This window comes from Acanthisitta chloris, unplaced genomic scaffold, assembly GCF_000695815.1.
Source record: "Acanthisitta chloris isolate BGI_N310 unplaced genomic scaffold, ASM69581v1 scaffold129, whole genome shotgun sequence".
In the NCBI taxonomy this organism is placed as follows: domain Eukaryota; kingdom Metazoa; phylum Chordata; class Aves; order Passeriformes; family Acanthisittidae; genus Acanthisitta; species Acanthisitta chloris.
In genome coordinates this window covers 56,689-83,186 of record NW_008692861.1, presented here as the reverse complement: position 1 = coordinate 83,186, position 26,498 = coordinate 56,689, and the positions used below count along the sequence as shown (strand labels likewise).

The following is a 26,498-nucleotide window of genomic DNA, read 5'->3' as shown; positions in this document are numbered from 1 at the left end:
TCAAAGGAAGTAGCCTGGCAAATGTTTACAGTGAGCCTGTGGGACAACATGATAGAAAGCATGACGATAGCTGACAATCTATCAGGCAGTGGAAACTCTTGCTACCAAATGAGCAAACACAAGAAAAGTGAAAGCAGCTCAGTCCTGATGCACAACAAGGAAAAAGCACCAAAATTCATCTAGGGATAGACATCATCAAAACAACAGCCAGGAAAATGACATGCATAAAGCAGAACTATGGTCAAACTCAGAAAAAGGGCAGTGTAGCTGAGATCCCAGAAGATAAGAATCTGAACAAGAGTTCTAGCTGCACAGACAACTAGGGAAGGTTATGCCTCTAAAACCATATGGAAAAGAATCTGTATGTTTTTCATTAATCTGAATTATCAGCATGCCGTACTGAGATGCATATTTAGGCACCATATTAGCAGTAAATTGACACTGCTAAAACTGTATACATTAACTCCATTTTCGGAATCAAAACAGCAACCTCGGAAACCATTCCTTCCAGGTATTGCCCAGGCTACCATTTTCCTTACGCTCGTTAATTTGCCCTTACTGATGGTACATTTCACACATTATAATTCTCAGCGGCACAAGATCATAGATTCATAGAATGGCTTGGGGTTGGAAGGGACCTTAAAGATCATTTAGATCTAATTTCTCTGTCAACGGCAGGGACACCTTCCACTAGACCAAGCAGCTCAAAGATCCTCCTATACTGTTTCACAGTCATATCTACATTTGATTACATTCAATAATTCTATGTCACCAGCAAACTGTTTGCTTATTATTTGCCTCCCATCATTTAATGAATACTTAGAATATCACTTGTCCTTTTGAGCTTCCACTGCTGACCACCAAAATGAATTCCTAAGCTGTGGTTCGCTCTTTTAACCAGTGATGAGCTCAGGCAGGATTTGAATTATAAAGCAAAAGAATGCAACGAAAGATTCAAAAGAGAAGTTCAAGAATGATGTGAGTTAGGTACAAAGGAGGCTAGGAATGGGGCAAGGTGACCTAGACATTCAAATTCTTTACTCTAGGAGAAGATACAGGAGCATTTTAGGTCTTTAAGAGATCAAGGGGAAGGACTGGATTATCTTTAAATTCACTTTAGCACCTAGATTCTATTTCCTTGCAGGATCTTTAGCTGCCTTAATAGCAACAAAATAAACGGCATTGCAGTCATCCTGAAGTTTTATTAGGATTTTTTTCTTCATTCTCTAAAGAAAAGAACAGTGGAAACAAAAGCCATGTTATGCTCCCATATCATTTCATTATTTATGTATCTGAAATGCTTTCAATAACTATTTAAGAACAGAACGTGTTGAGATGGAATGAATATGCTGATATGAAGAAAAGATAATTTATTATATGGTTTAATTTTAAAGAACTAAAACGAAGTGAGACATTTAGAGATAAATGCTCTTAGAGAATATTAACAGCAAACCTGAATTCTGAAAATAGCCATCTCAATAACTGTATCTTTGCTTAATCAATAGGCCATCAACCTAACTAAAAAATAATAGTGCATGTATTTTATAATTAGCTCTGAATTTTATAGGAGGCCAAAAGTCTTATTATTAAACTTAAGATAGAAAACAGTTAATAGAGCGAATCCAGTTTGCCTATTTAACAAAATTCTTTTATAAGCCTGTTCACGACAAAGATTTACTGCTTATTGGCAGCTTAAATATTTCTTCTTATTTTAGCAGGTTTTTTCACTCTGAGAGACAGAACTAAAAAGCCCAGACAAGGGCATGATTTTGCTTTTTCCTTATCAAGAAACTACATATGAAAATGTATAATCTTTTACTCAGAATTAAAAAGAGTAGCATCTACTCAGACCATGAGATCAATTAGTCATAAGACAATCTTCAAAAACCACTGATATTAAAAGGTAATTCAGTTCAGCTCATTCATCTTAAAAAATGCCTTGACCCTGCAGGGCTAAAGCTGCCCTAAATAGCAGGATCTATTACATAATCCATACTTAGGCTTATGTCACCATGCTGGAGGTTTCTCATTTAAACGAGATCAAAACCTCTGCTATTCAGCATGGGCTTTAAGTCTTTAGCATTCTTAAACAAAGGATTCTGGACCCAGCTGTCCTTCCTGTAAAATAAGGTGGTGAGACTGAAGAAAAATCAGACATATGGAAGTTTAGAGGAATCCACAGAAGCTAGCAGAAAGCAATAGTTTCGGAAGGGCAACAATTACTTTTTGCCTCACCTCTAACCAAGCAATGAAACTGCTTGAGACACTGGTGATGCTAAAAAACCATGGCACGCTACCACCACATAAATGGGATGATTTTAAAACTAAGCACACAAGTCCACCAGACAACATCCTTACAGCAGCATGATATATCTTGTACAGTTTGGTATTGTTGTGGTTTAATCCCAGCCAGCAACTAAGCACCACACACTTGTTTACTCCTCCCAGGTGGGAAGTGGGGAGAGAATTGGAAGAGTGTAAGTGAGAAAACTCGTGGGTCAAGATAAAGACAGTTTAATAGGTAAAGCAAAAGCTGTGCACACAAGCAAAGCAAAATAAGGAATTAATTCTGTGTAAGCACTGCTCAGCAGCAACAAAAACCTCTCTATATTATCAACTCCATTTTAAGAGCAAATCCAAAACACAGCACCATACCAGCTACTAGGACAAACATTAACTCTATCCCAGCTGAAACTACCACTGTATTTTACAAAAATGTCTGCATCTACCAGTAAGAGATGTGAAACAGCATTTTGTCACTCACAGTATTCATGATTACTTTTGTTTGATAGCATGAAGGAAATCAGGCAAATTAAAATTATCAAGTATTTTGACAGTTCTGTGGTTTGACTAAAGTTTAGAGAGCCTGAGGAATGTGTGCTATGAATTAAGGGGACATCTAGAAATTCAGAATGGGCAAGCCTTCCTGTTGCTGATCTCAGTTGGAAGCCATAGGTAACAGAAAAGAGTTTGCAAAGGAAGGTTGAGGGTGTAAGAAGATTGTTTCTTTTCTGGAAAAGGGAACAAAACAGAGAGACTGAAACTTGAGGAAGAGCACAGAAGCAAATCAAAGAACTGAAGAAAATCATGGAAAATTATGGGAGTTGCAGGATGCCGAATATCAGGTAGAAAAAAATGTGTTTGTATATAAACAGCTTTTGTCCTGATTGAGTCATAGTTGCAGACATTTTGGCTGACTCTCTGGCAGACTTCCTGTTTCTGATGCAAAATGTGATGCATCATTACTTTGAGCAAATTTGTAACAGTATTTTTAAATCACTTAAAAGGTCAAAAGAAAACAAGCATGATTAAACAGCAAGGTCAGACATGCTAGTCAAAGCAAGAAGGAAACCTACGAAACTCAGTCACGTTCAAATGAGAAACCATTACAAAATATCATGGAAAAATGGCAATTTGTGAAGAGATTAAGAAGTAATTATACAATTTGCTTCAAATATATTTCAGAAACAGGAAAACTTTCAGATAGTCTATGGGATCAACAAAGAACCAGAGGGTATCCACCCAGCAGACCTAGAGAAACACAGGGATGAAACATCTGAATTACTGTCCTGTAATTATCAGAAGGCAAGGTTTTTCTGGTAACTCAAGCTTCACCAAGGCTCTTGAAGGTATTAGACAACAATGACAAAGGAAGAAAAATTCTTACATAGTGATAGAGGAGCTAGGAGTACATGGTTTTAAAATTTCAATGTGAAGGAAGATAATTTTCTTTCCTGGAATCCTGTTTGCATTTGTGGAAATGACTGTATTGACAAGCTACTGTCCACATATAAAATGCTCATGATTTCCAAAGTCAACCTGTAATTCTATGGATCTTTGACTTCTATGGTTTGAAATGCTGTTTTCGTTCATACTGCACATGCCTAAATTACAATAATATCTTTTTTTTTGTATAGTTCTTTTTTGTTGTGGCTTGGTTGTTGAGTTTTGGGGGGTTGCTACCGTTGAATAAATAAACTCAATTAAAAGTTTTGGAAAATAAAGAAAAGTACAGTGAGTTCTGGATAATATTTTTTAAAACCAGCTTGTACTTACCTGCTTTCTGGCACTGTACTATCTTCTCATATAAGCTATCCGTATTTTCAACTACAGTCCTGATGGTGTGAATCATCTGTAAAGAAAATAAATTAAAATATACAGAAATATCAGTCAAATTACAGTTCCACTGAAAAATTTTAATCTGTAAAAGATGCTTAAAATTGAACTCAAATCAATAATCTAATATTTATCATGAACATAAGGAACACACTCCTTTTCCTGGTCACCATGACGTGGAGAAGTGCCCTAAATGTAGTACAAAGACATAAAAGTACAATTATTTTGGGCTGGGATCTGTGAGCACTGAAGCAAAATGTCTACTCCATAATTCATTACCTACCAAAGTAAGTGGAAATGATGCAATCAGGTTAATTCATTTTTGGTGGCTTGGGTGAGATAACCTGAATGCAAGTTTCCTATTCCTCATTCACTCTGACATTCAGTATGATGACCGCTCACCACCCAGTGTTTCCTTGTTCCTAAGGATTATTCCACTGTTTTTGTCAGATCAGTATGATGACCGCTCACCACCCAGTGTGTCCTTGTTCCTAGGGATTATTCCACTGTTTTTGTCAGATTTGTTCCTCTACATTTTCCCTTCATGTGGCTTGACCTGTACATATGTATGAGACAACACTCTACAGAGGAAAACAAATCACTTGAGGCTGGTATTGAGAAGTAACAACTTTGCTTCACACCTTACCTACTGATGTCTCTGGTATCCACTCAAGCAGACAATTTTATCCCCACTAAAACAATGACTAAAGTTTGACATGTTACTTATGTGGGTGTTCGTGTGGAGCTTGCTTTTCCTTAGGAGACCACGATTTGCTGTTATCACCAGGAACATTCCATGTTACAGGGGAAAACACCCCAAGGCTCTTTAACACTTCTCCTCAGATAAAAATTCTCTAAGAGGCATGACCATGGCAGTCCTCCCTCGCACGTACTAGAAGGAGCCTTCTCCAGTTGAAGGCTGTTTTGAGGCTGTTTTTCTGAACATTCCTCTAAGTGAGGCATAAATCAATTTGAAGAAGCAAGCAAGCAAGCCTCAGATTTTTGATCATGACAAGTGTGCAAGTGAGGAGGAAAAACACCTGCATAGACAAACTACTCTCCATACTTCTATCATTGTCAGCTACATAAAAAATGGTTTAAACAAATGACAAAGCATTCTAAAATAATTATAGTTCTGTTTCTATTATTTGAATTTAAACCAATAAAGAAAATTGCGCAAACCCTGAAATTTTTGGTTTGTGCTACATATAAACAGCATGTGACTAAGTAACTTTAGAGTATGTGGAGGTCATAACACTGAATAATTTAATTTAATCTTCACATTCTGATTAATCTGTATTTAAGTTCAATGTATCTATTTAGCCTGATTTATGTCAGTTGCTTTTGTTGGTTTTTTTTCCAATAGATGTAAATTGTAACAAATGAGGTAAAAATAATAACTTGATCAGGTTGCTAAGCTGCAAGTGAAGAACTTCAGCTTATCCATTTTTAACTGGATTGTTCTCTGAATATAAATATCAATGTTCACTCAAGCAAAAACTACCTATAAATAGAATTATGCTGATGACTATTTAAATGTAACAAATTGAAGACAAATAATAGAACACTATATTTCACCCACATAGGGAGCCCTGCAAACTGACTATTCCTGCTTGATCAAGGAGAAAGCCTCATTTCACAGCTTCTTTACTATTCAGCCTTAAAACAGCATTCAGAAACTGAAATGAAGGCACTGCAAACTAGCTTGAAAGGCAAGGATTTTATCTGTTTCAGTATGTATACCATGTAACACATCTGCTTCTGCAACAAACTCAAACGAAGAGAACCAAACCATCAATCACAAATATACTTCCAATTACCAATGTTATTTTGCTAACTAGCTGACAGGAAACTGTAGAGATTTTTTTTTGCTGCATCGAAAATCACCTTGAAAAATGGAATGTGGAGCATGTATGGCCCCCTTGGTTTTTTTCAGTATGCTAATACACAATAGCAAGGACTACAGTGGGATTCTCTGCCAATATGAGTCCTTTTGCCTCAGCAGCCTTTTGATGGGAGTTCATACAAAAAGAAAGACCAACTGTGCTGCCTATTGAAAATATTTGTTCTGAAGGAACTGTAAGAAATACTGCAACTGCCCTACTCTGTTCCTGACCCCACGTGTATAATTCCTAAGTCATCTCAGCTATGTGCTATTCCAGACACAGAACATATCTATCTGCTCTGCTTCCTTCATACAATACACTCTACATGAATTTCAGACAATTTAGAAGCAGTGCAGAACAAGTCTCAGCTGATTAGAAAACTTACTCAGAGACACATTATTCAGAAATAATAGAATTCTAAGATGAAGAAAAATGCTTATATTACAGCTTTTTTGTTTACCTTCTGTATTGACAAAGCAAGAAAGTTGTACTAGTTCTGCAGATGAAAGGAGATGAAACTAATCACTGTATTAGTGCTCTTTGATCATGGCAAGGCTGGCACTGAAGAAGAATTTATAATAACATGCAGATTTCATATTTCACAATTTCAGTATGGAAAGTTGCTAAGTGCTTTCAAATCAAAAGCTATGCCCTCTTTGCAACTTTTGAAGAAAAATGCCAACGCAGTTCATGTGACAGAAATTATTTTAATATCCATTTTTATATTTCTAAGACCAGTAACAGTTACTTTGTTTATCTTTGGTCTCTAAAATACATACAAAGCTATATTTAAGATTAAAAGTACTGCAGAGCAGAATTGGCTGAGCTAGCAATAATTCAAGGGTTGACTGCCACTATCATTCAATCAGTATTACCGAACACCCCAATTTTCTTACGCCCTTCACTAAGAAAAAAATGGAGTAGTATGCTGTGTGCATGAGTGTCACCTTCTAGTTGTGTTTGATTAATAAAGTAATAGTACTAGTTCATCATAATTTTATTCGTACACTGCTCTTCAACATGCAGTCACCTTTTAGTATGTATTCAGCTATTTGTTCATAGACTCATGGAGTGTTTGAACGTATGAAATCTTTATGGTGTTCAAGTCAAAACTGTAACATCATGAAAACACTCATGTCGATATTAACAGAGACTGAAAGATTTTTGGTAGACAGAGCATATGGAACAACTAAGTATAAATGGTTATATTTAAACAGAAAATGAGCATAATCCAAATGATACTGGTATGTATGTGTGTGCTTGATATAAAAGTGAAACAGAAAACGATGAGGCGCAGGAGCCTCAAAACAGTATGTCTGCAGCAGAATGAGACATGGAATTCTCAAGGCAAGTAAGTTATGGAAATTGAGGAGAAAGACCAAGTAGAGTTTGCTATATATTAGACTAGTCTATATTGAACAAGCCAATCAATAAAAAGGTATTTACTAACCACAACCAACTTTCAGAATATTATCAGTGACAAAACTGGGAAGAGAAATGCAAAAAACCAATAGGGAACAACTACCAGCCGATCATTAAAAAATGTGTTCCAAATTACCCATGCCTATTCTAAGAAAAGATCAGATATTTTAGAAAGTTTAGAAAGCTATGCTTTCTTGCAAGTCTTTTACAATAACAATTCCCATTTCTAACCTACATTGCTTTTTTCTGGAAGTCAAGATTCAAAATAACCAACAAATATATTTCAAATACAGAACTTACAACACTTGCTGGAATTGCTTCAACTCTCCCTTCAATTCACACCCCACCACTACACCCCAATCTTAGTATGACCAGAGAACTTATCTGGTAGTTGTTATACACTGGATTTTTTTTTCTTTTTTTTTGGCTTTTTTTTTGGGGGGGAGGGTTGGTTGGTTGGTTGGTCAATGGAAAATGCAGAATGGTTTGCTTTATGAGCCCTGAAGTCATAAAATATTTGGAGAGGCCAAGCTACAGTTTGATCTATTCATCCAACTCTCTTTGTTAAATCATGCAAGCATTTTACCTAACAAAAGGACAAATCTCAAGCAAGATGTGAAAAGAAATTTAAAATATTATTAAGGGGTTTTAGAAATAAACACTAAATGATTAGTCCAGAGCTCTCAGTATTACTATATATTGTCACTGCCTTAAAAAGCATGATGATGATAGTTAGAAATCACTATTGTTGCTTCAAACTGATGGAACTATATTGTTAACTGTACCATTCACCACCATACGTGTCACTGTCTCCACAAACAAACAAAAAAGTCATATACTGGAAAAATATAGTTCTCAGCAAAACAGAACTCTCGTATCAAATTAAAGAAAATTTAAAACTATACATGTCTAGAAGACCCTTCATGAAATTTTTTTATGTTTCAAAGGTTTTTACATCTGTTTAGTTGTTTTATGAAAGAGGTAAGTGTTATGAACTAACACTGTGCAGACCTATGCATGCATGTAAGTGCTATTCTATGTATACATAGAATCACAGGATCACAGAATCATCAAGGTTGGAAGAGACCTTTAACATCATCGAGTCCAACCATTAACCTGCCACTCTGCTGTAACCCCTAAACCCTAAACCATATCCTCCAGTGCCAGATCCAGATGCCTCTTAAACACTTCCAGTGATAGTGACTCCACCACCTCCCTGGGCAACCTATTCTAGTGCCTGAACACCCTAGCAGTGAGGAAATTTTTCCTAATATCTAATCTGAATCTCTCCTGTCTTACCATATGACCATTCCCTCTAGTCCTCTCACTGCAGGCATGGCAGAAGACACCATCCCCCACCTCTCTACAATCCCCTTTCAGGCAGTTGTAGAGAGTGATGAAGCCACCCGTGAGAGCCTCTTCCTCTCAAGGCTAAACAAACCCAGTTCCCTCAGCGTCATGTGACATGTGTTCTAGGCCTTTTCTGATCCGCTTCATTGCCCTTCTCGGGACAAGTTCCAGCAACATCCTTTTTGAAGTAAGGGGCCCAAAACTGAACTTGACATACAGTCTCACCAGTGCTGAGACAATCACTTCTCTGTTCCTGCTGGCAACACTATTCTTGATATAGGCCAAGATGCCATAAGTCTTCTTGGCCACCAGTGCTCCCAAGTCCCTTTCTGAGAACACCTCCTCCCCCAGCCTGCAGCACTGCATGGGGTTGTTGAGTCCCAAGTGCAGGATCTGGCACTTTGTCTTACTGAACCTCATGCAGTTGTCCTCAGCCCACTGATGTCAGTCCAGGTCTCTCTGTAGAGCTTTCCTACCCTCAGGCAGATCAACACTCCCATCCAACTTAGTGTCGCTTGCAAATTACTGAAGGTGCACTCAATCCCCATGTCCAGATCATCAGTTAAGGTGTTAAACAGAACTGGCCCCAAATCTAAGATCTGGGGAACACCACTAGTGGCCGGCTGCCAATTGGTCTTTAGCTCCAAATACATGCATGTATTTCAGACCATTCATTGAGTTTCAGCTGAATTTGGACAAGTGAAGACCTACTTCTACTAGGCTCACAAAGATAGGTCTTCTGGTAGAAGATGCTTCTGGTAGAAGACATCTTGTTTACGCATTCAGATTAGGGAACTCAGTGCTAAATATTTTAAATACCACATTTAAGAAAGACCTGGATAAAGAAATCTATCAAAACCCCCAGGATATATTCATTCCCCTGTATGTGGAACTGGCTGGTAGCACACCAAGAGAGACATCAGCTGCATTTTAAAATGAAATAAACAGCCAAAGACAAACTGTGTCTGTATGATGAAACTCAGTGAGAGAAAATACCTTCACTGACAAAACTGCAACACCACAGATGAATGCTATTTTTAGCAAGTAAAGCACACCACACATTTACATTTTGAAATCTGTGAATATGTGTTGTCAATACTGTTAGACCTACACTCCAACAGCAAAACTGAAACCATACTTAGAGTAGGTATAAACCAAATCTTCATTAAAATGGCGCTCTCCACAAAACGCTGCTCACATTCTACTTCCATCCAAATCTCAGCATATTAGATATATTTCTGAAACCAAAACCTACACTGTTTCTGAAAACATTTTAGTGTCTGGTGGCCAGATGAGAGCTCTGAACAGTAGTAATAAGTGTAATTTGCATTTTATTAAGTCCAGGATGGTACAAACAGAACCAATAACAAACAGCACTGGAAGAAAAAAGGAAACCAAACACAGGGCAACTCAAACGGCTAATACATAAACTGCTAATAGTATCTACATCACTTCAAAAGATATGTGTGACCCAGAGAGGATCAGAAGTTGCTGCCACTGTCCCAGGCAATAGTGGTACGAAAGGAAGTCTGGTAGGGACAGCATATACAGACTTTTACATGAAGAATCATTATATGTACCAGGAACTCAAACAAAATACAGTCATTTCTAATTAAATATATGTATAAATTGTATCCAAGCAGTCCATCAATGTCAATGCACCAGAAAGTATCTTTGTTGTGGCACTGGAACATGCAAAAGAACTGTTCTTAGTCCCTTCAGTGACAACTGCCATGGTTAGCTTGCTGTGCTGCTGCATAAATAGTTGTTTTAAACCATACATGCTGCCTTTTGTTTTCCACTGGAGAAGAACGATGTTATAGCAAATAAGAAAGGAAATGACTGCAAAAATCAGATTATAACCTCATATTAAACCTCACAATTCAAATGAATTGTTCTAACAGGGTGGACACAACACTGAAAGCATTGTGAAACATCCAACTTTTAACCAGCACCACTGTAAATAACAGAAGTGGACTTTGAATAAGCAAACCAAAAAACATTCAGTGCTTTCCTCTGCCAAGCCAGTCACCTCACTGCAGAAGGCTACAGGTTGGCTAAACCCCTCTGTAAACCCACGCTGAGTTTTCTCAATCTCCTTCTTGTGAGGCCACATCTGGAACATTCATTCCAGTTTGGGCCTTTCCAGCACAAGAAAGATACAGACTTACTGTCAGTGCAAGGCCACAAAGGTAGTTAAGGAACTGGAGTATTTTTTGTATGAGGAGAGGCTGAGAGGGCGGGGCACTGTTCAGTCTGGAGCACAGAAGGCATGTGGGGAATCTTGGGTGGTCAAACACTGGATGAGTTTGCCCAAAGAGGCTGTGGAGTCTCCATCCTTGCTGATATCCAACAGCCAACTGGACACAGTCCTGAGCAACCCGCTCTATTTGATCCTGCTTAGAGCGAGGGGGTTGGACTAAGACGATCTCCAGAGGTGCCTTCCCACCTCAACAATTCTACAAAAATAAGGATTTTAGTAAAGAGGACATCTCCGATCAATAAAACCGAGTTTTCTGGCTCAAGACAACAATCAATAGTAACTTCATTGTAGAAAAAATCAGGTGAGGTTTTGCACAGGAAATTCAAAACTGATCTTTCTACTATCCAAGTATAGTCTAAAGCGCCAAGTTAAGAAAATAAAGCTGCTAACTGCTACTTCTGCACACACAGAGGACTCTTCACATCAAACTAGATTTCCTTCGAAGTGGTACAAATTTTAGCAAATGTATTGTCTAAATTAGAAATTACTTCTTCAACTATGCATGAAAATAAGTTTGGCACAGAAAGACTCATTGAGGCTGAAGGGATCTCAGGAGGTCATTTGGTCCAAATCCCCTGCTCATGCAGGGCCACCTAGCATGGCTGGCTGCCGAGGGCCATGTCCAGATGGCTTTTTGCATACCTCTTAAAGTGAAGACTCTACCACCTCTCTGGGCAACCTGTTCTCATGCTCAGTCACCCTTATCGTCAAAAAGTGTTTCCTGATGTTCTGACAGAGCCTCCTGTGTTTCATTTCACGCTTGTATTATGTTTCTCTTTAGACTTTAAACCACTGCCTTCTTCCAAGAAAAATGTATATTAAATTTCCATTGTGCTTCTTGAACTTACTAGCATATTATGATATAAATGTAATGCTGTACCTAATGCCAGTGGCAGTATATGCCCATAAGTGGGAAAAACATAGGAACAGACTCATGGTTTAACTATCTTAGCCTTGCTTTCCTCTCTCACCTCTTTTTGAAATGCTTTATATTCTAGTAAATACATACATGGAGAAGGGTCTTTTGCCTTCAGAAAGATGTGATCTGAGATTATGCCATAATACAATGCAGGAGCATAAGAGATGAAATCCACTTACCAAAACTAATTCTTGTAGGCCTGAGAAAAAATAGGACATAACCTGTTCTTAATTCTGCAGTATCCCAAAAATAATTAGATTTCCCACAGTTCAAGAAAATTTACCAAAGGAACAAACAGTCCACAAGTTCTCCATTAAAAAGCATTCTATTCTTTCCTAATTCCTCATGAGTAAAGTATTTGAGAAAGACTAAGTTGAAGACAGAGTAAATAAAATAATCACCGACTCTCTTCTAAACTATGCACCTAATGACAATAAACTCCTTTAAGTCCAAGTGTCATTTCTACTCGTTTTCCTGATACTCTGGCTGTTACAGCAAAATGATTTTCATTATATTTTTAACTACAGCTGAAAGATTGAAAAACTATGTAAAAAGTGGACAATAAGGAAGAACATATATATGAAAGAAAAATATCCTGTATCTGTGTAAGAAGCAAAAAATCTATCATCCATGTGAAAAAAATTTAAAGGTAGTGTTATTTCTAAAACTAGTCAGTAGAAGTTCTAATAACCACAATTTTTTTCCACGCAGATGGAGTCAAAAAGACTAACAGAAGACTTAGAATTTATTGGGAAAAAAAAGAGAACTGCTGTTGGAAATACAGAATACATTTAAGGGAAGTTGTTACATATCTGACCTATTTTTATGCTCTTCCATAAACATTCCACTGGACTACATTTGAAACAGCAAAGTAAGCTACATGAACTCCTCTTGCTAAGTAGCCGTATTATTTTATGCTCTTATGAATACTGTGAGTCACCCATTAGACATAATGGGATTAGTGAGAGGATAGAAAAAGCTTCACCATTTATGCTCTGAACAAAAGATGCAGAAATCTTGACTTCCCAGAAGCATCAAGTTGTCATTATCAGAGCTTTTCAATCAATGCAAAACAGCTCATACTTTACAACGCTTGGCACTGGAGCCTGAGTATCCAAAATTAGATGTTTGCTTCTGCCCTTGTGGACTCAAAAGCCCAGCATAAGCTGAGGTTATCAACTGCAGCTCTGTTTTTGGAAGCATAATTACAATCTTTGTGATTGTCCTGTTATAAAACAGGAAAATAAAAACTGATAACAAGCAGCATAACTCTTTCTGAAGAAACTGCCCAAGCTATTCACTACATTTTCCGTCAATACTTTGTTTTCCATCAGTTTTTGTGACACACTAACAACTACACAATCAGTAACTATTTCAATTCATCTCAAAAACCAGGAGCTACAATTACTATAATTTATTAAACATGGCAAAAACCATTACCTGGGCTATTTGCAATATTAAATTGCAATTAATGATGTATGTTTTCCCTTAGATCTGAAGTATATCCATTTATTACCTAAATAAAGACAGTTCTACTCTACAGAGACTTGATAATGAAAGTAAGCACACTCTAGAAAGCCAGAGGCAATAATGGAAATAGTGAAACTGTGTGTTATCGCAATTTAAATACCACATCTATATTGCCAACTCTGGAACTTACTGTTTTAACACCCATTATAACAGTCTACCACTAAGACTGAGAAAGTTGTTGAGAGTCTAAGCAGCCACATACCTCACACCTTAATGAACTTTGCAAACCTGGGAGCATTGTTAATTCATACATCTTCAACAGTACTTAGCTACTTTAGCTTGATCAAAGTTGTCTGAGCTATACCTCCTCTCTCTCATCCACTTACTGGAAAAACATACCCTAATGCAAAAATCAACACAAGCAACTGACTTTAACAGTTCTTTTCCTGCTGGAACATCAGGTGAAGTTCAACATTTACTTCACCTATCATAGAAGATCTAAGAATTTTCAAAGGCTAAAAGTTAATGGTATCTTCGCTTCAATATGAGTATTTGAAAAAGACTCTGTCAAATGCTTCGGAAAATCCGACCAGATTGATCTGCACTGAGATACTTCTTGACTTCAAAGAACTCCAAGGGATTAATGAGCCCTTTATTTTATAAAAGCTGTATTGACTCTTCCCCAATATGACATGTCTCTCCACGTTTCCTCCTAATTTTCTACTCCAAAACAGTTTATACCCATTTTCACAGTACAGATGTCAGCCTGTCTAATCTGTAATTTCATCATCTTCCCTGGAACTCCCTTAAAACACTGGCACCACACTAACAATTTTGATAGCCAGTTTTAAGTGAGAGGATACACAACAATTACCAGTTTTAATACATCAATTCTTGAGATCTTTCAGAACACTTGAATGATTATCCCCTCGCTCTAATAAATTATTTTCTCAGCTATTTTGCCTTTCCTGTGTAATATCTTCTACCAGAATTTAAGTTAAGAGATGAATTCTCCCATAAGTCCTCTTTAGCTGGGGCTTTCCTTTACGCTTATACTATATAGTACATATACTAGTGATCTTACACTCTTAGATAGGCTTCCTGTGTCTGGTATTTTCAGAAAATATGTTACTGCTATGTTTAAGTCTGCGCAGGTCATTCTTGAAATTCTTCACTGTTGGTTTTATCCTATTATTTTCCATGGCAAGGTTAAATATCTATCCAATCTTCCTCAGTTGCACATGACTTAAGCTTTTTGGAAGATGCTGCCTTCTCTCCATGAGAACCTCCTCCTTTTTGCCCTCCTCAAGTGTTTTTTTGATAAGCGGTACATACTTACTTCAAGCACCCCATGTGGTATCTTCAGAGTATCTGTGATGCCTGACTACTTAACAAGGTTATTCATTTTTATGTAGCTTTGCTCTTAAGTATAAAAGCAAGGAATAATAGCTTTTCAATCTATTGAGCAAAGCCTAAGTTCTTTTTTTTTATAAGCTAGATGATGCTAAGGGTTAAAATGCAATCCATGGAGTTGGACTCCAGAAGACGTGGGCTCAAGAACAACATTCTGAACCAACTGCGAAACAGAATACAGCTATCATGGTCTATGCCAGTAATGTATTCCTCAGAAAAAGTACCAGATAGAAAAATCCAGATTTTCTTCTGGTGCACAAAGCAGACAGTAGTCAGATGGTATCATGTGATTTAAAATCACCAGAGATCCAAAGACTGGGTTCTACTACAGGAGATTGGTGATCATATTGAACTCAGCTTCCTCTAACACAATCAGAAACTGAGTATTTAGATCATAAGAGTTATGCAAGAGTTGAAGCAACCTATACACTTACTCTGTTTCAGGAGACAAACTGGTAATTACCAGCACTGGATCCAGTACTTTTTGGCTGCCCCAAAAGTTTTCAATCGCCAAGGGCAATTTGTGGAACAAAAGCTTCTCAGCTGAGTAAGTCTGGAACATTAGTAAGCTAAGATGAAGAAGTAAAGTCTTGATCTACATGTTCTCTCAAGATACACATCCATAGCCACAGCACAACGACTGCAATCCTTCTTACTGTATTTGCAAAATAACCATACCAAGGACCTACATCAACAAAGTAACTAATACAGATTTTGTGGGCTAAGAATAATGCAAAACAGATCTGCTAATCACTCTTTCTTAGGCCCAGCGAAAGAGGCAATGGATATATTCTACTTCCTTCAGAATTATGAGCTTCAATCCAACATGCCCAATAAAGAAGTACTCCACGCAACTCATCTATATTAATTTCAAGAAGAGCTTTAAAGGTGAAGAATATTTAAGATTTTGAGCAGTAGCTGAAGCATGAGAGGACTATAAACATTTTACCAAAACCTTGACAATCAGTCCCTATCCAACAGCCTTTTAATAAACCCTGCAAATACCAGTCCAGTCTGTAACTCTACAAGGTATAGTGTCAAACTATCTACTTCATAATGAGATGGACATGGTCAAGTTCCAAATATAGATTTATCATACTTAGTTTATGTCATTGCCCATATTTCCAACTCTATAGCACGAAGTTAAATTCTACATGACTGCACATGCAATCTGCTCTATTGAGTCAGCAGCTAAAATGACCCAACATTAAGGTAACCCAATTTAAGCTTACTACAAAGCTACTAAACACCAATCATATGGTGGTTTCCAACTTAATAGCTTCACTCTATTTTAATACCTCTCATTTTCATTACCTCACACCCCTCATCATCAGTAAACACAGAACTGCTCTCAAGTTCATCCCCAGAGTGTGTATACAAAATCAACGTCTTATTTGATTTCCTTTAAGTCAATTAGAGACCTCCTATACTGCAGTCTGCAGACATCCTGAATTATGGAATAACCCCAACATCAAAAAAACAAACACCCTCAGAAACTGAAGAAAAAAAAATGGAACTAGCAGCATTACCAAATTAGGATTCAGTAACATTTAACCCTAAATATTGTAGCAGCATTACTTTATCTTCTTTCACACAGGTACAGCTCTCTGGCTTGTTCTGTTTTAGCTTTCCTCTTAGAAGCAAATGTCTGCTTGCAAAGTTCAGAAAACCTTATCTTCATCAGATGGGACACTTCATACTCTACTAAGGCCAGACAGAGACAGTCAAATTCTCAACAGTATCTGGCTTCATTTTTATGATCCTCTAGCATATCTTTGCAGTGCTATTATACTCATCACTGAATAATGCTGCAGACTTAGGGCGAGGTAAGTAATTTTTTCCCTTGCCAGAGCATAACTTTTTAAGGTTTACTTACTGTTTATCTTAAAGGTTATAAGACATTAAAAAAAAACATGCAATGGTGTGGAAGAGGCACTTGCCTTAACTCCAAGCTTCAGTCTGCAGCACTGATCAGTGATGGGTGTGATGACACCAACAGAGTGCATGCTGAAGTATCACATAAAGGAAGCTGAAGTTCATGAACAAGAGGGAGAAATAAAACATTGTTAAACAGTGAAAAGATGGTAGGGTGAAAAATACTCAGGAGCATGGAGAAGCTAGAGAGAAATACACAATGTAACCTTTTGCCTTTCTCAAAAACTCCTAGTTATATTTGATTTTCAATATCCTGAAATGACATCCCTGTTCCTCTAACACAGGTAAAAGTGGGGTTTTAACCCATGAATAGTACTAGCCTTCATCACTTAGAGCTCCTCCCTAATGCAGCAGCAAATGCAGACAATTTAAGAAAACATTATGCGCTATTTGTTTAAAACCCCCAAGTATCTACTGATATACTAACTTATTATCATTTGCCTCATTGTTTCTTTAAAAAGTATCTGCAGCCATGCTACCCTGAAGATAGTCTCTCCCTGTGTCCCTGTAGTACTGCATTCATTTGTAATCATTTCAATGTGGACTGACTGTCCCACTGTAAAGGTCTCACATCCATTCTCACTTTACCAGCAAAGATGAGTCCTTTAAGCACTCCCAATGCAAACAAATTCTGAATAATTAAAATCTTGCCTGAATATTGTTTTCTATGCTTACTATAGTTTTATTAAAAGGAGAGTATTTCTGACAAATAAGAGTCCCTTCATTAGCTTAAAATACCATGATCCTGAAACAGCCATACCCTGAGAATTCCATTACATGTGTCACATTGGGAGGGCACACAAGGTAACGACAGCCTGTGCATTTACGGTACTAACCAAGGTTTGTTAAATAAATATTTAACATGATCTTTGTTATCAGCATGATTTCACACAGTACTTGACACACTGAAAGTACATAGTTACATAATTTTGACCTATATTGAGGCCCAAGCCAGCAGAAAATAAGACAAGTAGGCAATCATTACTTCGACAGTACATCTGTCCTTTTTCAATTCTGGATAAGGATTCTCATTCTTAAGCAGAACTTTATACCCAAATGTTAATTAAACATGACAAAAATATCCCCAAACCAAAATTAACAACTGAGGTAAAATGCACCATTTTGAGGGATCGTTTTATTAATTTATACCAAACCCCCCACCATCTATGATACTATCAGGCTCTAAACATCTGCCATTATAGCAAGTAACAGTATATGAACTGAACAGCTTCACATGTCTTTTCCTCTCTTTGAGGAAAGGATGATACAGATGTCTCCAACTGTTTCACAACGTGCCTTCAGAAATAAGAGCATGGGAATATGGCTCCCATGGCTGACTTAATTTTCCAGCACACCCTATGGATTTTAACTGTTTAAAATCTTTAGTCAAACTGAACACAGTACTGGCAAGTTCGCAACTTCACAAATTGAAATGCATGTCATTATTTTAATTTATATGCTTTATTGGATTAAAATAATCTAAAATTTTCTTATTTTCAGTATCATTTAGAGCTAGAAGCACTATCATACTCTTTTTTTCAAATTGAGTTTTTATCTTTCAGGGAAGACCAGATGGAAAAATGCTTTTTGCCACTAAATAAAATTCTATTATTCTTACAAATTAAAGCAAAGTATAGATTTTTCAACTGCACAAATATTCAGATCCTCTGTGCACTGCAATATGTGGGGGGAAAAACGTATGTGAGAGACAACGAGCAAACCAAACTTAAGATTGTAAAGATTTCTGGAGTCACAAGTCACCTCCGTCTAAGTCACCGTCAAACAAAAAAATTACTCCAGACTTACCAAAAATTTTAAGTATCTGGAATAGCTTAATAACTAACAAGCAGCAGCATCAAATCAGAACAAACTGCATGTAGAGACACCTCCATCAAGAAGACAGAACTTCATTATGTATATATTACAGGTGTAAGCCCAACAATCAAGATTTTTGCATCCTAATTACAGTGATATCCTACACGCTAACACTATCTTCTTGTAACTGCACTACCATTCCGATCAAATTATGCTGTATTTACAGCATCATTGAACTACATAAACTCTGCCTAAATTGCTAATTTACAATTAGTGCTTTATGGACTTTGGTACACCATTATTCTAAAGCTACTTTTTCCTTAGAAAGAAGTTTACAAGATATATATGAAACTGGGCTACTGATTTCTTTTCCTGCATTTTTCTTCCTTTAAATGGCAAGTGACTTGGCCCTGCTAGGTGAGGTTTCTCATTCTAGAGCACAAAATTAATGCAAAACTATCCTAGAAACATTTACTTATTGTCAAGTTATATAGCAAACAAAAGAAAACCTTAAATAAATTTATAAATAATCAATTAGTCTGTGCCAGATTACTTCAGTGGAAGTAAGGAGGATATTTCAAATCACCCTCATCTGGGTCTTTTTTACATCTTTCAAATTAATGCAAGGCAGATGTAAATCAGTATTTATCAGCATATTAATTTATCTTTCCTTTCTTCTTGCAACATATTTAATTTCCAGTCTCTAAAGACAGAATTTACATATTTACTGAAGTATAAGGGCTGAGGTTAACACTACATCTGCTTACATATGTAAAAATGCCTAAGGAAATGAGATCTGTAAGAAAGATATAGAAAGGGAAAATAAAAAAGCATGTGTAGAAATTTACACTTTGAGGTGCTTATAAAACTACAGTATCTAAAAGCAGTGCCTGATGTTTTGGTACTCTATGTTGAGTCAAAGCCAAAATAAATCAAGGTCCACAAAGTGGAAACTGTAAAGTAGCAAATTAATGTACGAGGTTTATAGAGAAACAATAAGTTACAAGTTACTGCAAAAGAGGTCAATTAATAACACCATCTTCATGTCAAATCCTCTTGACTATAACCACTTTGCTTCCTCAAGTGTACAAACACTTATGTGTTTGCATGCAATATATTAATCTCTCTGTTTTACTCGTTATGAAAACACTATCAAATGCTGCACATTCATGGGAATAACTTTCAAACACATGTAATGAAGCACGAAATAGGAAGTCACAGGTTAAAATGACCTTTCAAAACAGGCATGGTACTGTGCATTATATATATAAAAGGGCTTTCAAATAGCATATAAGAGAAGCACAAAGGACTACTCACCATGTCATATGCTGTTACAATCTTTTTCAAGACCTCTGGAACAATCCCTTGGAGCTCCATAGTCGGATACTGATCACTGAGATTCAGTACCACCAAGGGTGTATTATCAGGCCCAACCAAGTGCATAGACACTGCCAAAATGCACTGCATAAGATTTGCTACAGGAGAGAGGCCACATAATTCTTTGAATGAAACTACTGCATTCTGCAAAAAGGAGAGAAAGAGTTTCCTTTACAGTTAAATATGAAATTTAAAAGTCTCATTCTTTCAGGATAAAATACCTTACTGCTATATTGCAGCTACAATGTGGAATTACCACAGCTTTTTCCTGAAGAACTGGCAAGCAACCAATATTACACATATATTTTACAAAAAAATATAAAAATTCAAACAGAATTCAATACGTGCCACAGAAAAATACCCATCTATTTAGAACAAGTGCGTGTGTTGTCTATCACTACTAAAATTAACCATGCAAATAAACAGATTCTAAAATATACTGGTTATACATTTTGAAAAATTCTAAGACATTTCAAGTAAGTTTTTAAAATGCTATCAAGTGAAACAAAATATTAGAGGTTCAATGTCCCAAATAAGCAAAGTGAAGTGGAAGGAGGAATTCAGCCCATTTGTAACTTTAAACATACCTGAACTACAGTCCAGACGTGCTGTGGATCTGCTGGCTCCCATTTGCTGTGAGTCACAAACCCAGCACTCCACTATCGATGTATTCCTATCACAGAATCAGACTTAAGTGAATTTCTAAGGTACTCTAATATAAATTCCAATTTTGTACCTTTCCCTAAAATTTATTATAGCTATATTTTATATCCAGTATGGTAGAACATAGGACCATATGTTTAAACTCTAAGAAAATTTACAGTATTAGAAATACAATGTGACCCAAGCAGCCACTGAAATTCCATGATGGGAATATTGTCGGCACTGTATTGAATTTAGGATTTTTGTACCAACTGGGAGCTGGTGATCTATGGCAGGGCTGGAGTTTGTGTTCCTGTAGGAAACAAAACCAAAAACATGGTATATTTAAGTTACAAATGTGCTCAGTGTTCCCTTCTCTCATGTCATACCCAAGCAGGGTATCTGAAACACACTTCCATTTTAATCAAAACCACTCTCCATCTTGCTGGCATGGTAAGACTCATTTGTGGACACATTTCTTAGAAAGACATAATGCCAACCTTAATTGGTAAACCAATCAAATGCCCTACCCCTTTATAAGACAAAATACCAATGCAGACTTCAAAATGTATATATCATATTCAGGCAAAATTATGTCAGTGCTAAATTACATCTACCACAGCCAACTACTATAAATGCATATTGTAAATGACCAGGAAACAGAAACTACTTTCATTAACTGACTATACCTTAATGACACAACAATTACATAGTTGAAAAGACAAACATTGGGAAGTCCATTCAAACAGATTTTGTTTGAGCTAAATATCATGGGTAAGCCATTATGAACAAGTTTTACAGAGAGGTTAACAAGGATGCAGGGAATTGTATATATTCACTAATGGCAGGCAGGACAGGACTACTATATACTGCTACTGTAACTCCTGCCTTTGGACATGAAACTCTGTATCCAGAGACTATTCCTCATACTGTCAGGTAATTTAAGCATGCAACAGCACATCCAGTTTAATCACTCATGTAATACTTTTATCAGTGATTAATAGGTAACAAGAAGTTATGACATAGCTTTTGTCATGGTAATGTAGAAACAAAATGGACAAAAAAGGCTATTTGTATACAGATTGAGAGAAATTATTAAACTCACTGTTGTACACTTTCTTTTTGTCTTTTCTTCCATCTTATATTTAAAACAAACAAATCAACCTTTACAATCTGACTTGCGGGGATATTATTATTTTTGTGCCATAGAAGTTCATACTCATTTTAATTGAGTGGTTTCTATACTTTTATTAGCTGCAAAACCTTAGTTATGCAGAGATCAAATTGTGCACATGATGTAATCTGTTAGTAAAGTTACGAAAAAACAATATTCCCTCAGGTACCTAAAGTATCTTCTTGATAGCATTTTGAGAGATGATAATGACAAATTTAGTTGATAGCATATCTTTCAAACTGACAGAATAAAATACATAAAATACCTTTTTAATATCTCATGTTCAAAGAAACCACACTGTAGAGTCTGTTTTCAATTATATCAGTTCTGGAAAATGCTGCAGCATACATAGTAAAGAGTTTAAGGCAGCTGCACAAAATTGTATGTTTTCACTGCTTCCTCAACTCAGCTCTTCCTTAAAACATATATTAAACTACAGTATACTTTATATGACCAAATTTTAGCCCTGAATAGGTTAACTACAGGTAAATTTCACTTTCTATGCAGCCTATAATATGGAACATTTATGAGTCAAAATATCATCCCTGTATTTTTTTAATAATCTTTTGGTATAGCAATTTTATATGACAAGTTAAATGGGAGAGCTTCATAATGACGTACTAATTTCTTCTTTCATACAAAGATAAATTAGTTTTAAAACTGTATTGCTACTAAAATCTCTTTAATATAAGATTATTCATGAAGAAAATTTATCTACTTTGATATATCTTTAAAATCCAGAATCAAGTCTCAGACATTTTCTTTAATCAGTTTCCCCTTAACATTACGTAAGAGCAATAGGATTTAATAGATCACTTAATTTGAAATGACTATGCCTAATTTTACTGATCATTGCTAGTATTCCATCAGAAGTTTACAGATAGTTAAAAGCTTTATTAAACTGGACACAACTTTACAACTCAACTTCAATCTAGTGTCTAAAAGGGTTTATTTACCTAGAGTCTTTATTGGAATCTCCAAATAATGCATTTTTTGAAGTGAGATCTCTTGGTTTCCACATAAACAAGCACCTCAGCCTGTACTTTTTCTGAAATCCAATGTGTTTACGATATGTGACCTTTAAGGTAAGACAATTTCTTCTTCAATTACCTTAGTGCTAACTCATGTGTTTCTAACATATTGTTACTAACAAGAATCATGGAAAGGAAATGAGTCTTTCTGAAAGCACTGCCTTCTATTTGGTAATAAGAAAAAAACATCACTTCAGTGAGACTATGCTAAACAGACTTGGGTGTACAAGAAGGTCTGTATAAGCAGTAGTCTCCTTTTTTGATCAGCTGTATTTTCCTCCTGCATTTCTACTTAACTTGAATTTTTACAAACTAAATTATTGCTATACTGTCCTCTAGTATATTTCTACTATTCCTTCAAAGACATTGTACAAGTCAACAGAGCTGAGTTCTAACACTGGAGTCCTATTTCCAGTTCACACTCAACAGAATATGCATGTGCACTGAAAGTTACCTCAGCAGACAGTTCACCTAAAAGGCTGCTCTATCATAATCCATTTTTAAAGCTGTTTAGCATTGGACTCAAATAGCATAACTTACAAAATGCAGCAAGACTCTTAAAAGTATATAATCCACATGCATCATAATATACTAAGATACACATAAGAACCAACAAATTCATTATGAAACTGTACCTGCATATTTTCTCTCAAATCCGTAGCATCCCGGATAGGTTGGAGGGCATTCTTGAACACTTCATCTATTGTTTTAATCCATAACGTTCTCATAGAAGCATATTCCCTTGATTTCTTGCCCTTCCTCACAGAGAGGCCCCGTTTATGAGGTTTCCCACCACCCCTTCGATTAGTAATGGCCACATGCACAAACAAGGAAGCGTGTGCTAACATTTCACCAGTTAAAGATTGCAGAGGAACGTGCCGATAACCAGTCTGCAGACACTCAAAGGGAATAGTGTATTGCCCGATAAACTCGTCCCCAATGTAATCATCATCCAGTACTACAAAACGCACCATAGCTAGTTCTGGCAAATTTATTTGAAACTCAAAGCTTTCATCAAAAATTGGATTATCTCCGTTCTGATGCATAGTTTTCGTCCTTTGCTCTGCACAGTCAGCAGAATTCCATGAATTTCAACATAGACGTAAGGATCCACAACATCACCTTTGGCACCTGATCCTTTGGGTTTAGGGAAGTTTTGCCCACTAATGATTTTAATATGAAGCAGCTGAGGCGAAACTCCAGGCACGGTGTCTTTTGTATTCGCACTGAAGAAGGATACTTCTTCTCTCATGATAGCAGGACGGAGGACATAGCCACAGTTTCCATTTTGTCGAAACCAACCAATGTTAAGGTCCATCATTAAGCCAGGTGTTTGAAAGTTCATTGCAACTATCTGACAACCACATTTCCAAAAGTCCTGGGGATTCATATTACTAGAGTCAATCCTCATAGGACTGGGGAAAACCCTCGCGAGAAAACGTTTGTTATAATTTACAAAGTCTCCTGGGTTTTCGTTGGCATATTTGCTAGCAAGCACTTCATTAAAAGAGCACACTTCCCAGTACTTCTGGAGCTGAAATGAAACTTGAAACTCTTTGAACTGAACTGATTTACATATGCTTACCAGCTCAGAGAGATCTTTGCAGAGCTGAAATCGTTTCCCTGTCATTGAGTTTTGCTGTTCTACCCCCTCTTTCCCCACTCTCTGTGACATTTCTGCTCCTTCATCTTCATCTGTAACATCTCCCTCTAGTCCAGAACAATTAGCAGAAAGCTTCTTTGCTTTAATTAGTATTTTCCCTTTCAGTGATTCCGGTGATGGAAGATAAGACTCTTCAATGTTTGGAGACTGTGTATGTAGTTTGTCCCCCAAAATTTTCTTCATGTGTTGTACCATCACTTTCTGCTGCTTAATGGAACAATGATTTTCTAAACACAAAATAAGAGGGTATTCTGAAGCAAAAAATGCATACTTGTTAATAATGTCAATCACACTACGGAAGACAATCTGTGATGTCATTGTGTGTCCTGTGTAAATCACGGGCTCATTATCTGGACCATCCCATACATCCAGTTCAACACTTCGACAACCCATTTTCAGAGCGCGAATGTAACCTGTGATGTCAGAAGGCCCACGAAACTGATCCTCTATCAAGTATGTATTATGAGATGAATTTATAAAATAATGAGATAAAGGTTGTTTCATATCTTGACAAACTTTTTTATGTTCTGGATCAAATATGTGACAGTCTGGTGAAGTAAGGTAATTCGTAAACCCATCTATAGAAAGACAACCTTTCTCCTGGCCCTCTTTGGCTGGCTCATATTTTTGAATAATTTCAAGGCTTATTTCTTCTGTGACCTGTGCCATACCCTGTTCTGCTTCTAAAAACATCATGAGGTCCTTGGTATCTAGAAATTCTTTATTGCTTGAAAACTGAACTAACAGGAAATAGATTTCAGGTCTGGTACAAAGCTCATGAAAAACTTCAATAAACTCTTCCTTTGTTACTTCAGTACCAGCTTTTTCCCTGGATCTATGCAACTCCTTAAATTTCAGCTCAATTTTATTAGTTTTTAAACCAGGATTTAAGTCTTTTATAAACTGTACAGCATTACATAGGGGTATATGCCCCAAATTGTCAACATCTGAGTCACTAAACATCTGTGAAAGCCATGAAGTCCGCATATTATCTTGAGTACTTCCTAGCATATCTAAAGTATGTTTTCCATAAGAAATCAGGTATCTTAAGCCAGTAACCCAAATATTTGCAACATCTGCTGAGTTGGCAACAAGATCTAGAGACTCATAGTTTTCTCCATATATAATTGAAAATGCACAGTCTTCTGATATCTGGTCATATATTCCATTGCTGCGAAAAATATCTGTGTTTTTCCCTGTTCTTACTTCTTTGATTGATTTAATATCAATCTTTGCTTTTTCAGAATCCTTTTTTGAAGGTTCCCAGCGTAGAGACTGCATATCTGCATCCAGAAGAAAGTATCGGTGATACACCCTGGAGTTGGATCGAATCTTTTTGAGCTCAGAGCCTTCAACCATGGCGTTTATACAGTCACTTGCACTGCTGATCTTTTTCTCTGTTGGCATACTGCTAAACGATACAGTCTTTTTCCGTTCTCGCTTTTGTTTCGTACCATCCTAGTAAGTAAGGGGAGGAAGAAACAGAACATGTATCAGTATGATTTTACTAAACATTAACAAAGCTGAAAGTTCATAAAGCAGTTCAGTAAGGTCTATGTGACGACCAGTAAGATAGAAATTCTTCCTGGTATCATCACAGTGAAAATACTAACAATGCCTTAATATTTGTTCTTGCTTATAAACTAATCTTCCAGAATCTTTTTTTTAACATTTTTATGAACACAAAATAAAACAAATTAAGTTTTTTATGCCAATGAAATAATGCTGTATAATTGCACATATGAATATGAATTTCATTTTATGAGTAATATCCTACTCACAGAGATAACAGGTACTACAGCCAAGGCAGTAGTATGCCTTAATATTTGTTCTTGCTTATAAACTAATCTTCCAGAATCTTTTTTTTAACATTTTTATGAACACAAAATAAAACAAATTAAGTTTTTTATGCCAATGAAATAATGCTGTATAATTGCACATATGAATATGAATTTCATTTTATGAGTAATATCCTACTCACAGAGATAACAGGTACTACAGCCAAGGCAGTAGTTCCTCTGA

General features: G+C 36.5%; 1 protein-coding gene across 1 annotated transcript in view; it reads right to left on the bottom strand.

The window, feature by feature from the left end:
- LOC103809931 (inactive phospholipase C-like protein 2) overlaps positions 1-25,928 on the bottom strand; it is a 49,282-nt gene extending 23,354 nt beyond the window's left edge. Inside the window, 4 exon segments of the mRNA XM_009082805.1 lie at positions 4,057-4,132; positions 19,907-20,110; positions 23,449-23,891; positions 23,894-25,928. Coding sequence (XP_009081053.1) covers positions 4,057-4,132; positions 19,907-20,110; positions 23,449-23,891; positions 23,894-25,883 — 2,713 coding nt within the window. The 5' untranslated portion in view covers positions 25,884-25,928.
- Between the last annotated feature and the right edge of the window lie 570 nt (positions 25,929-26,498).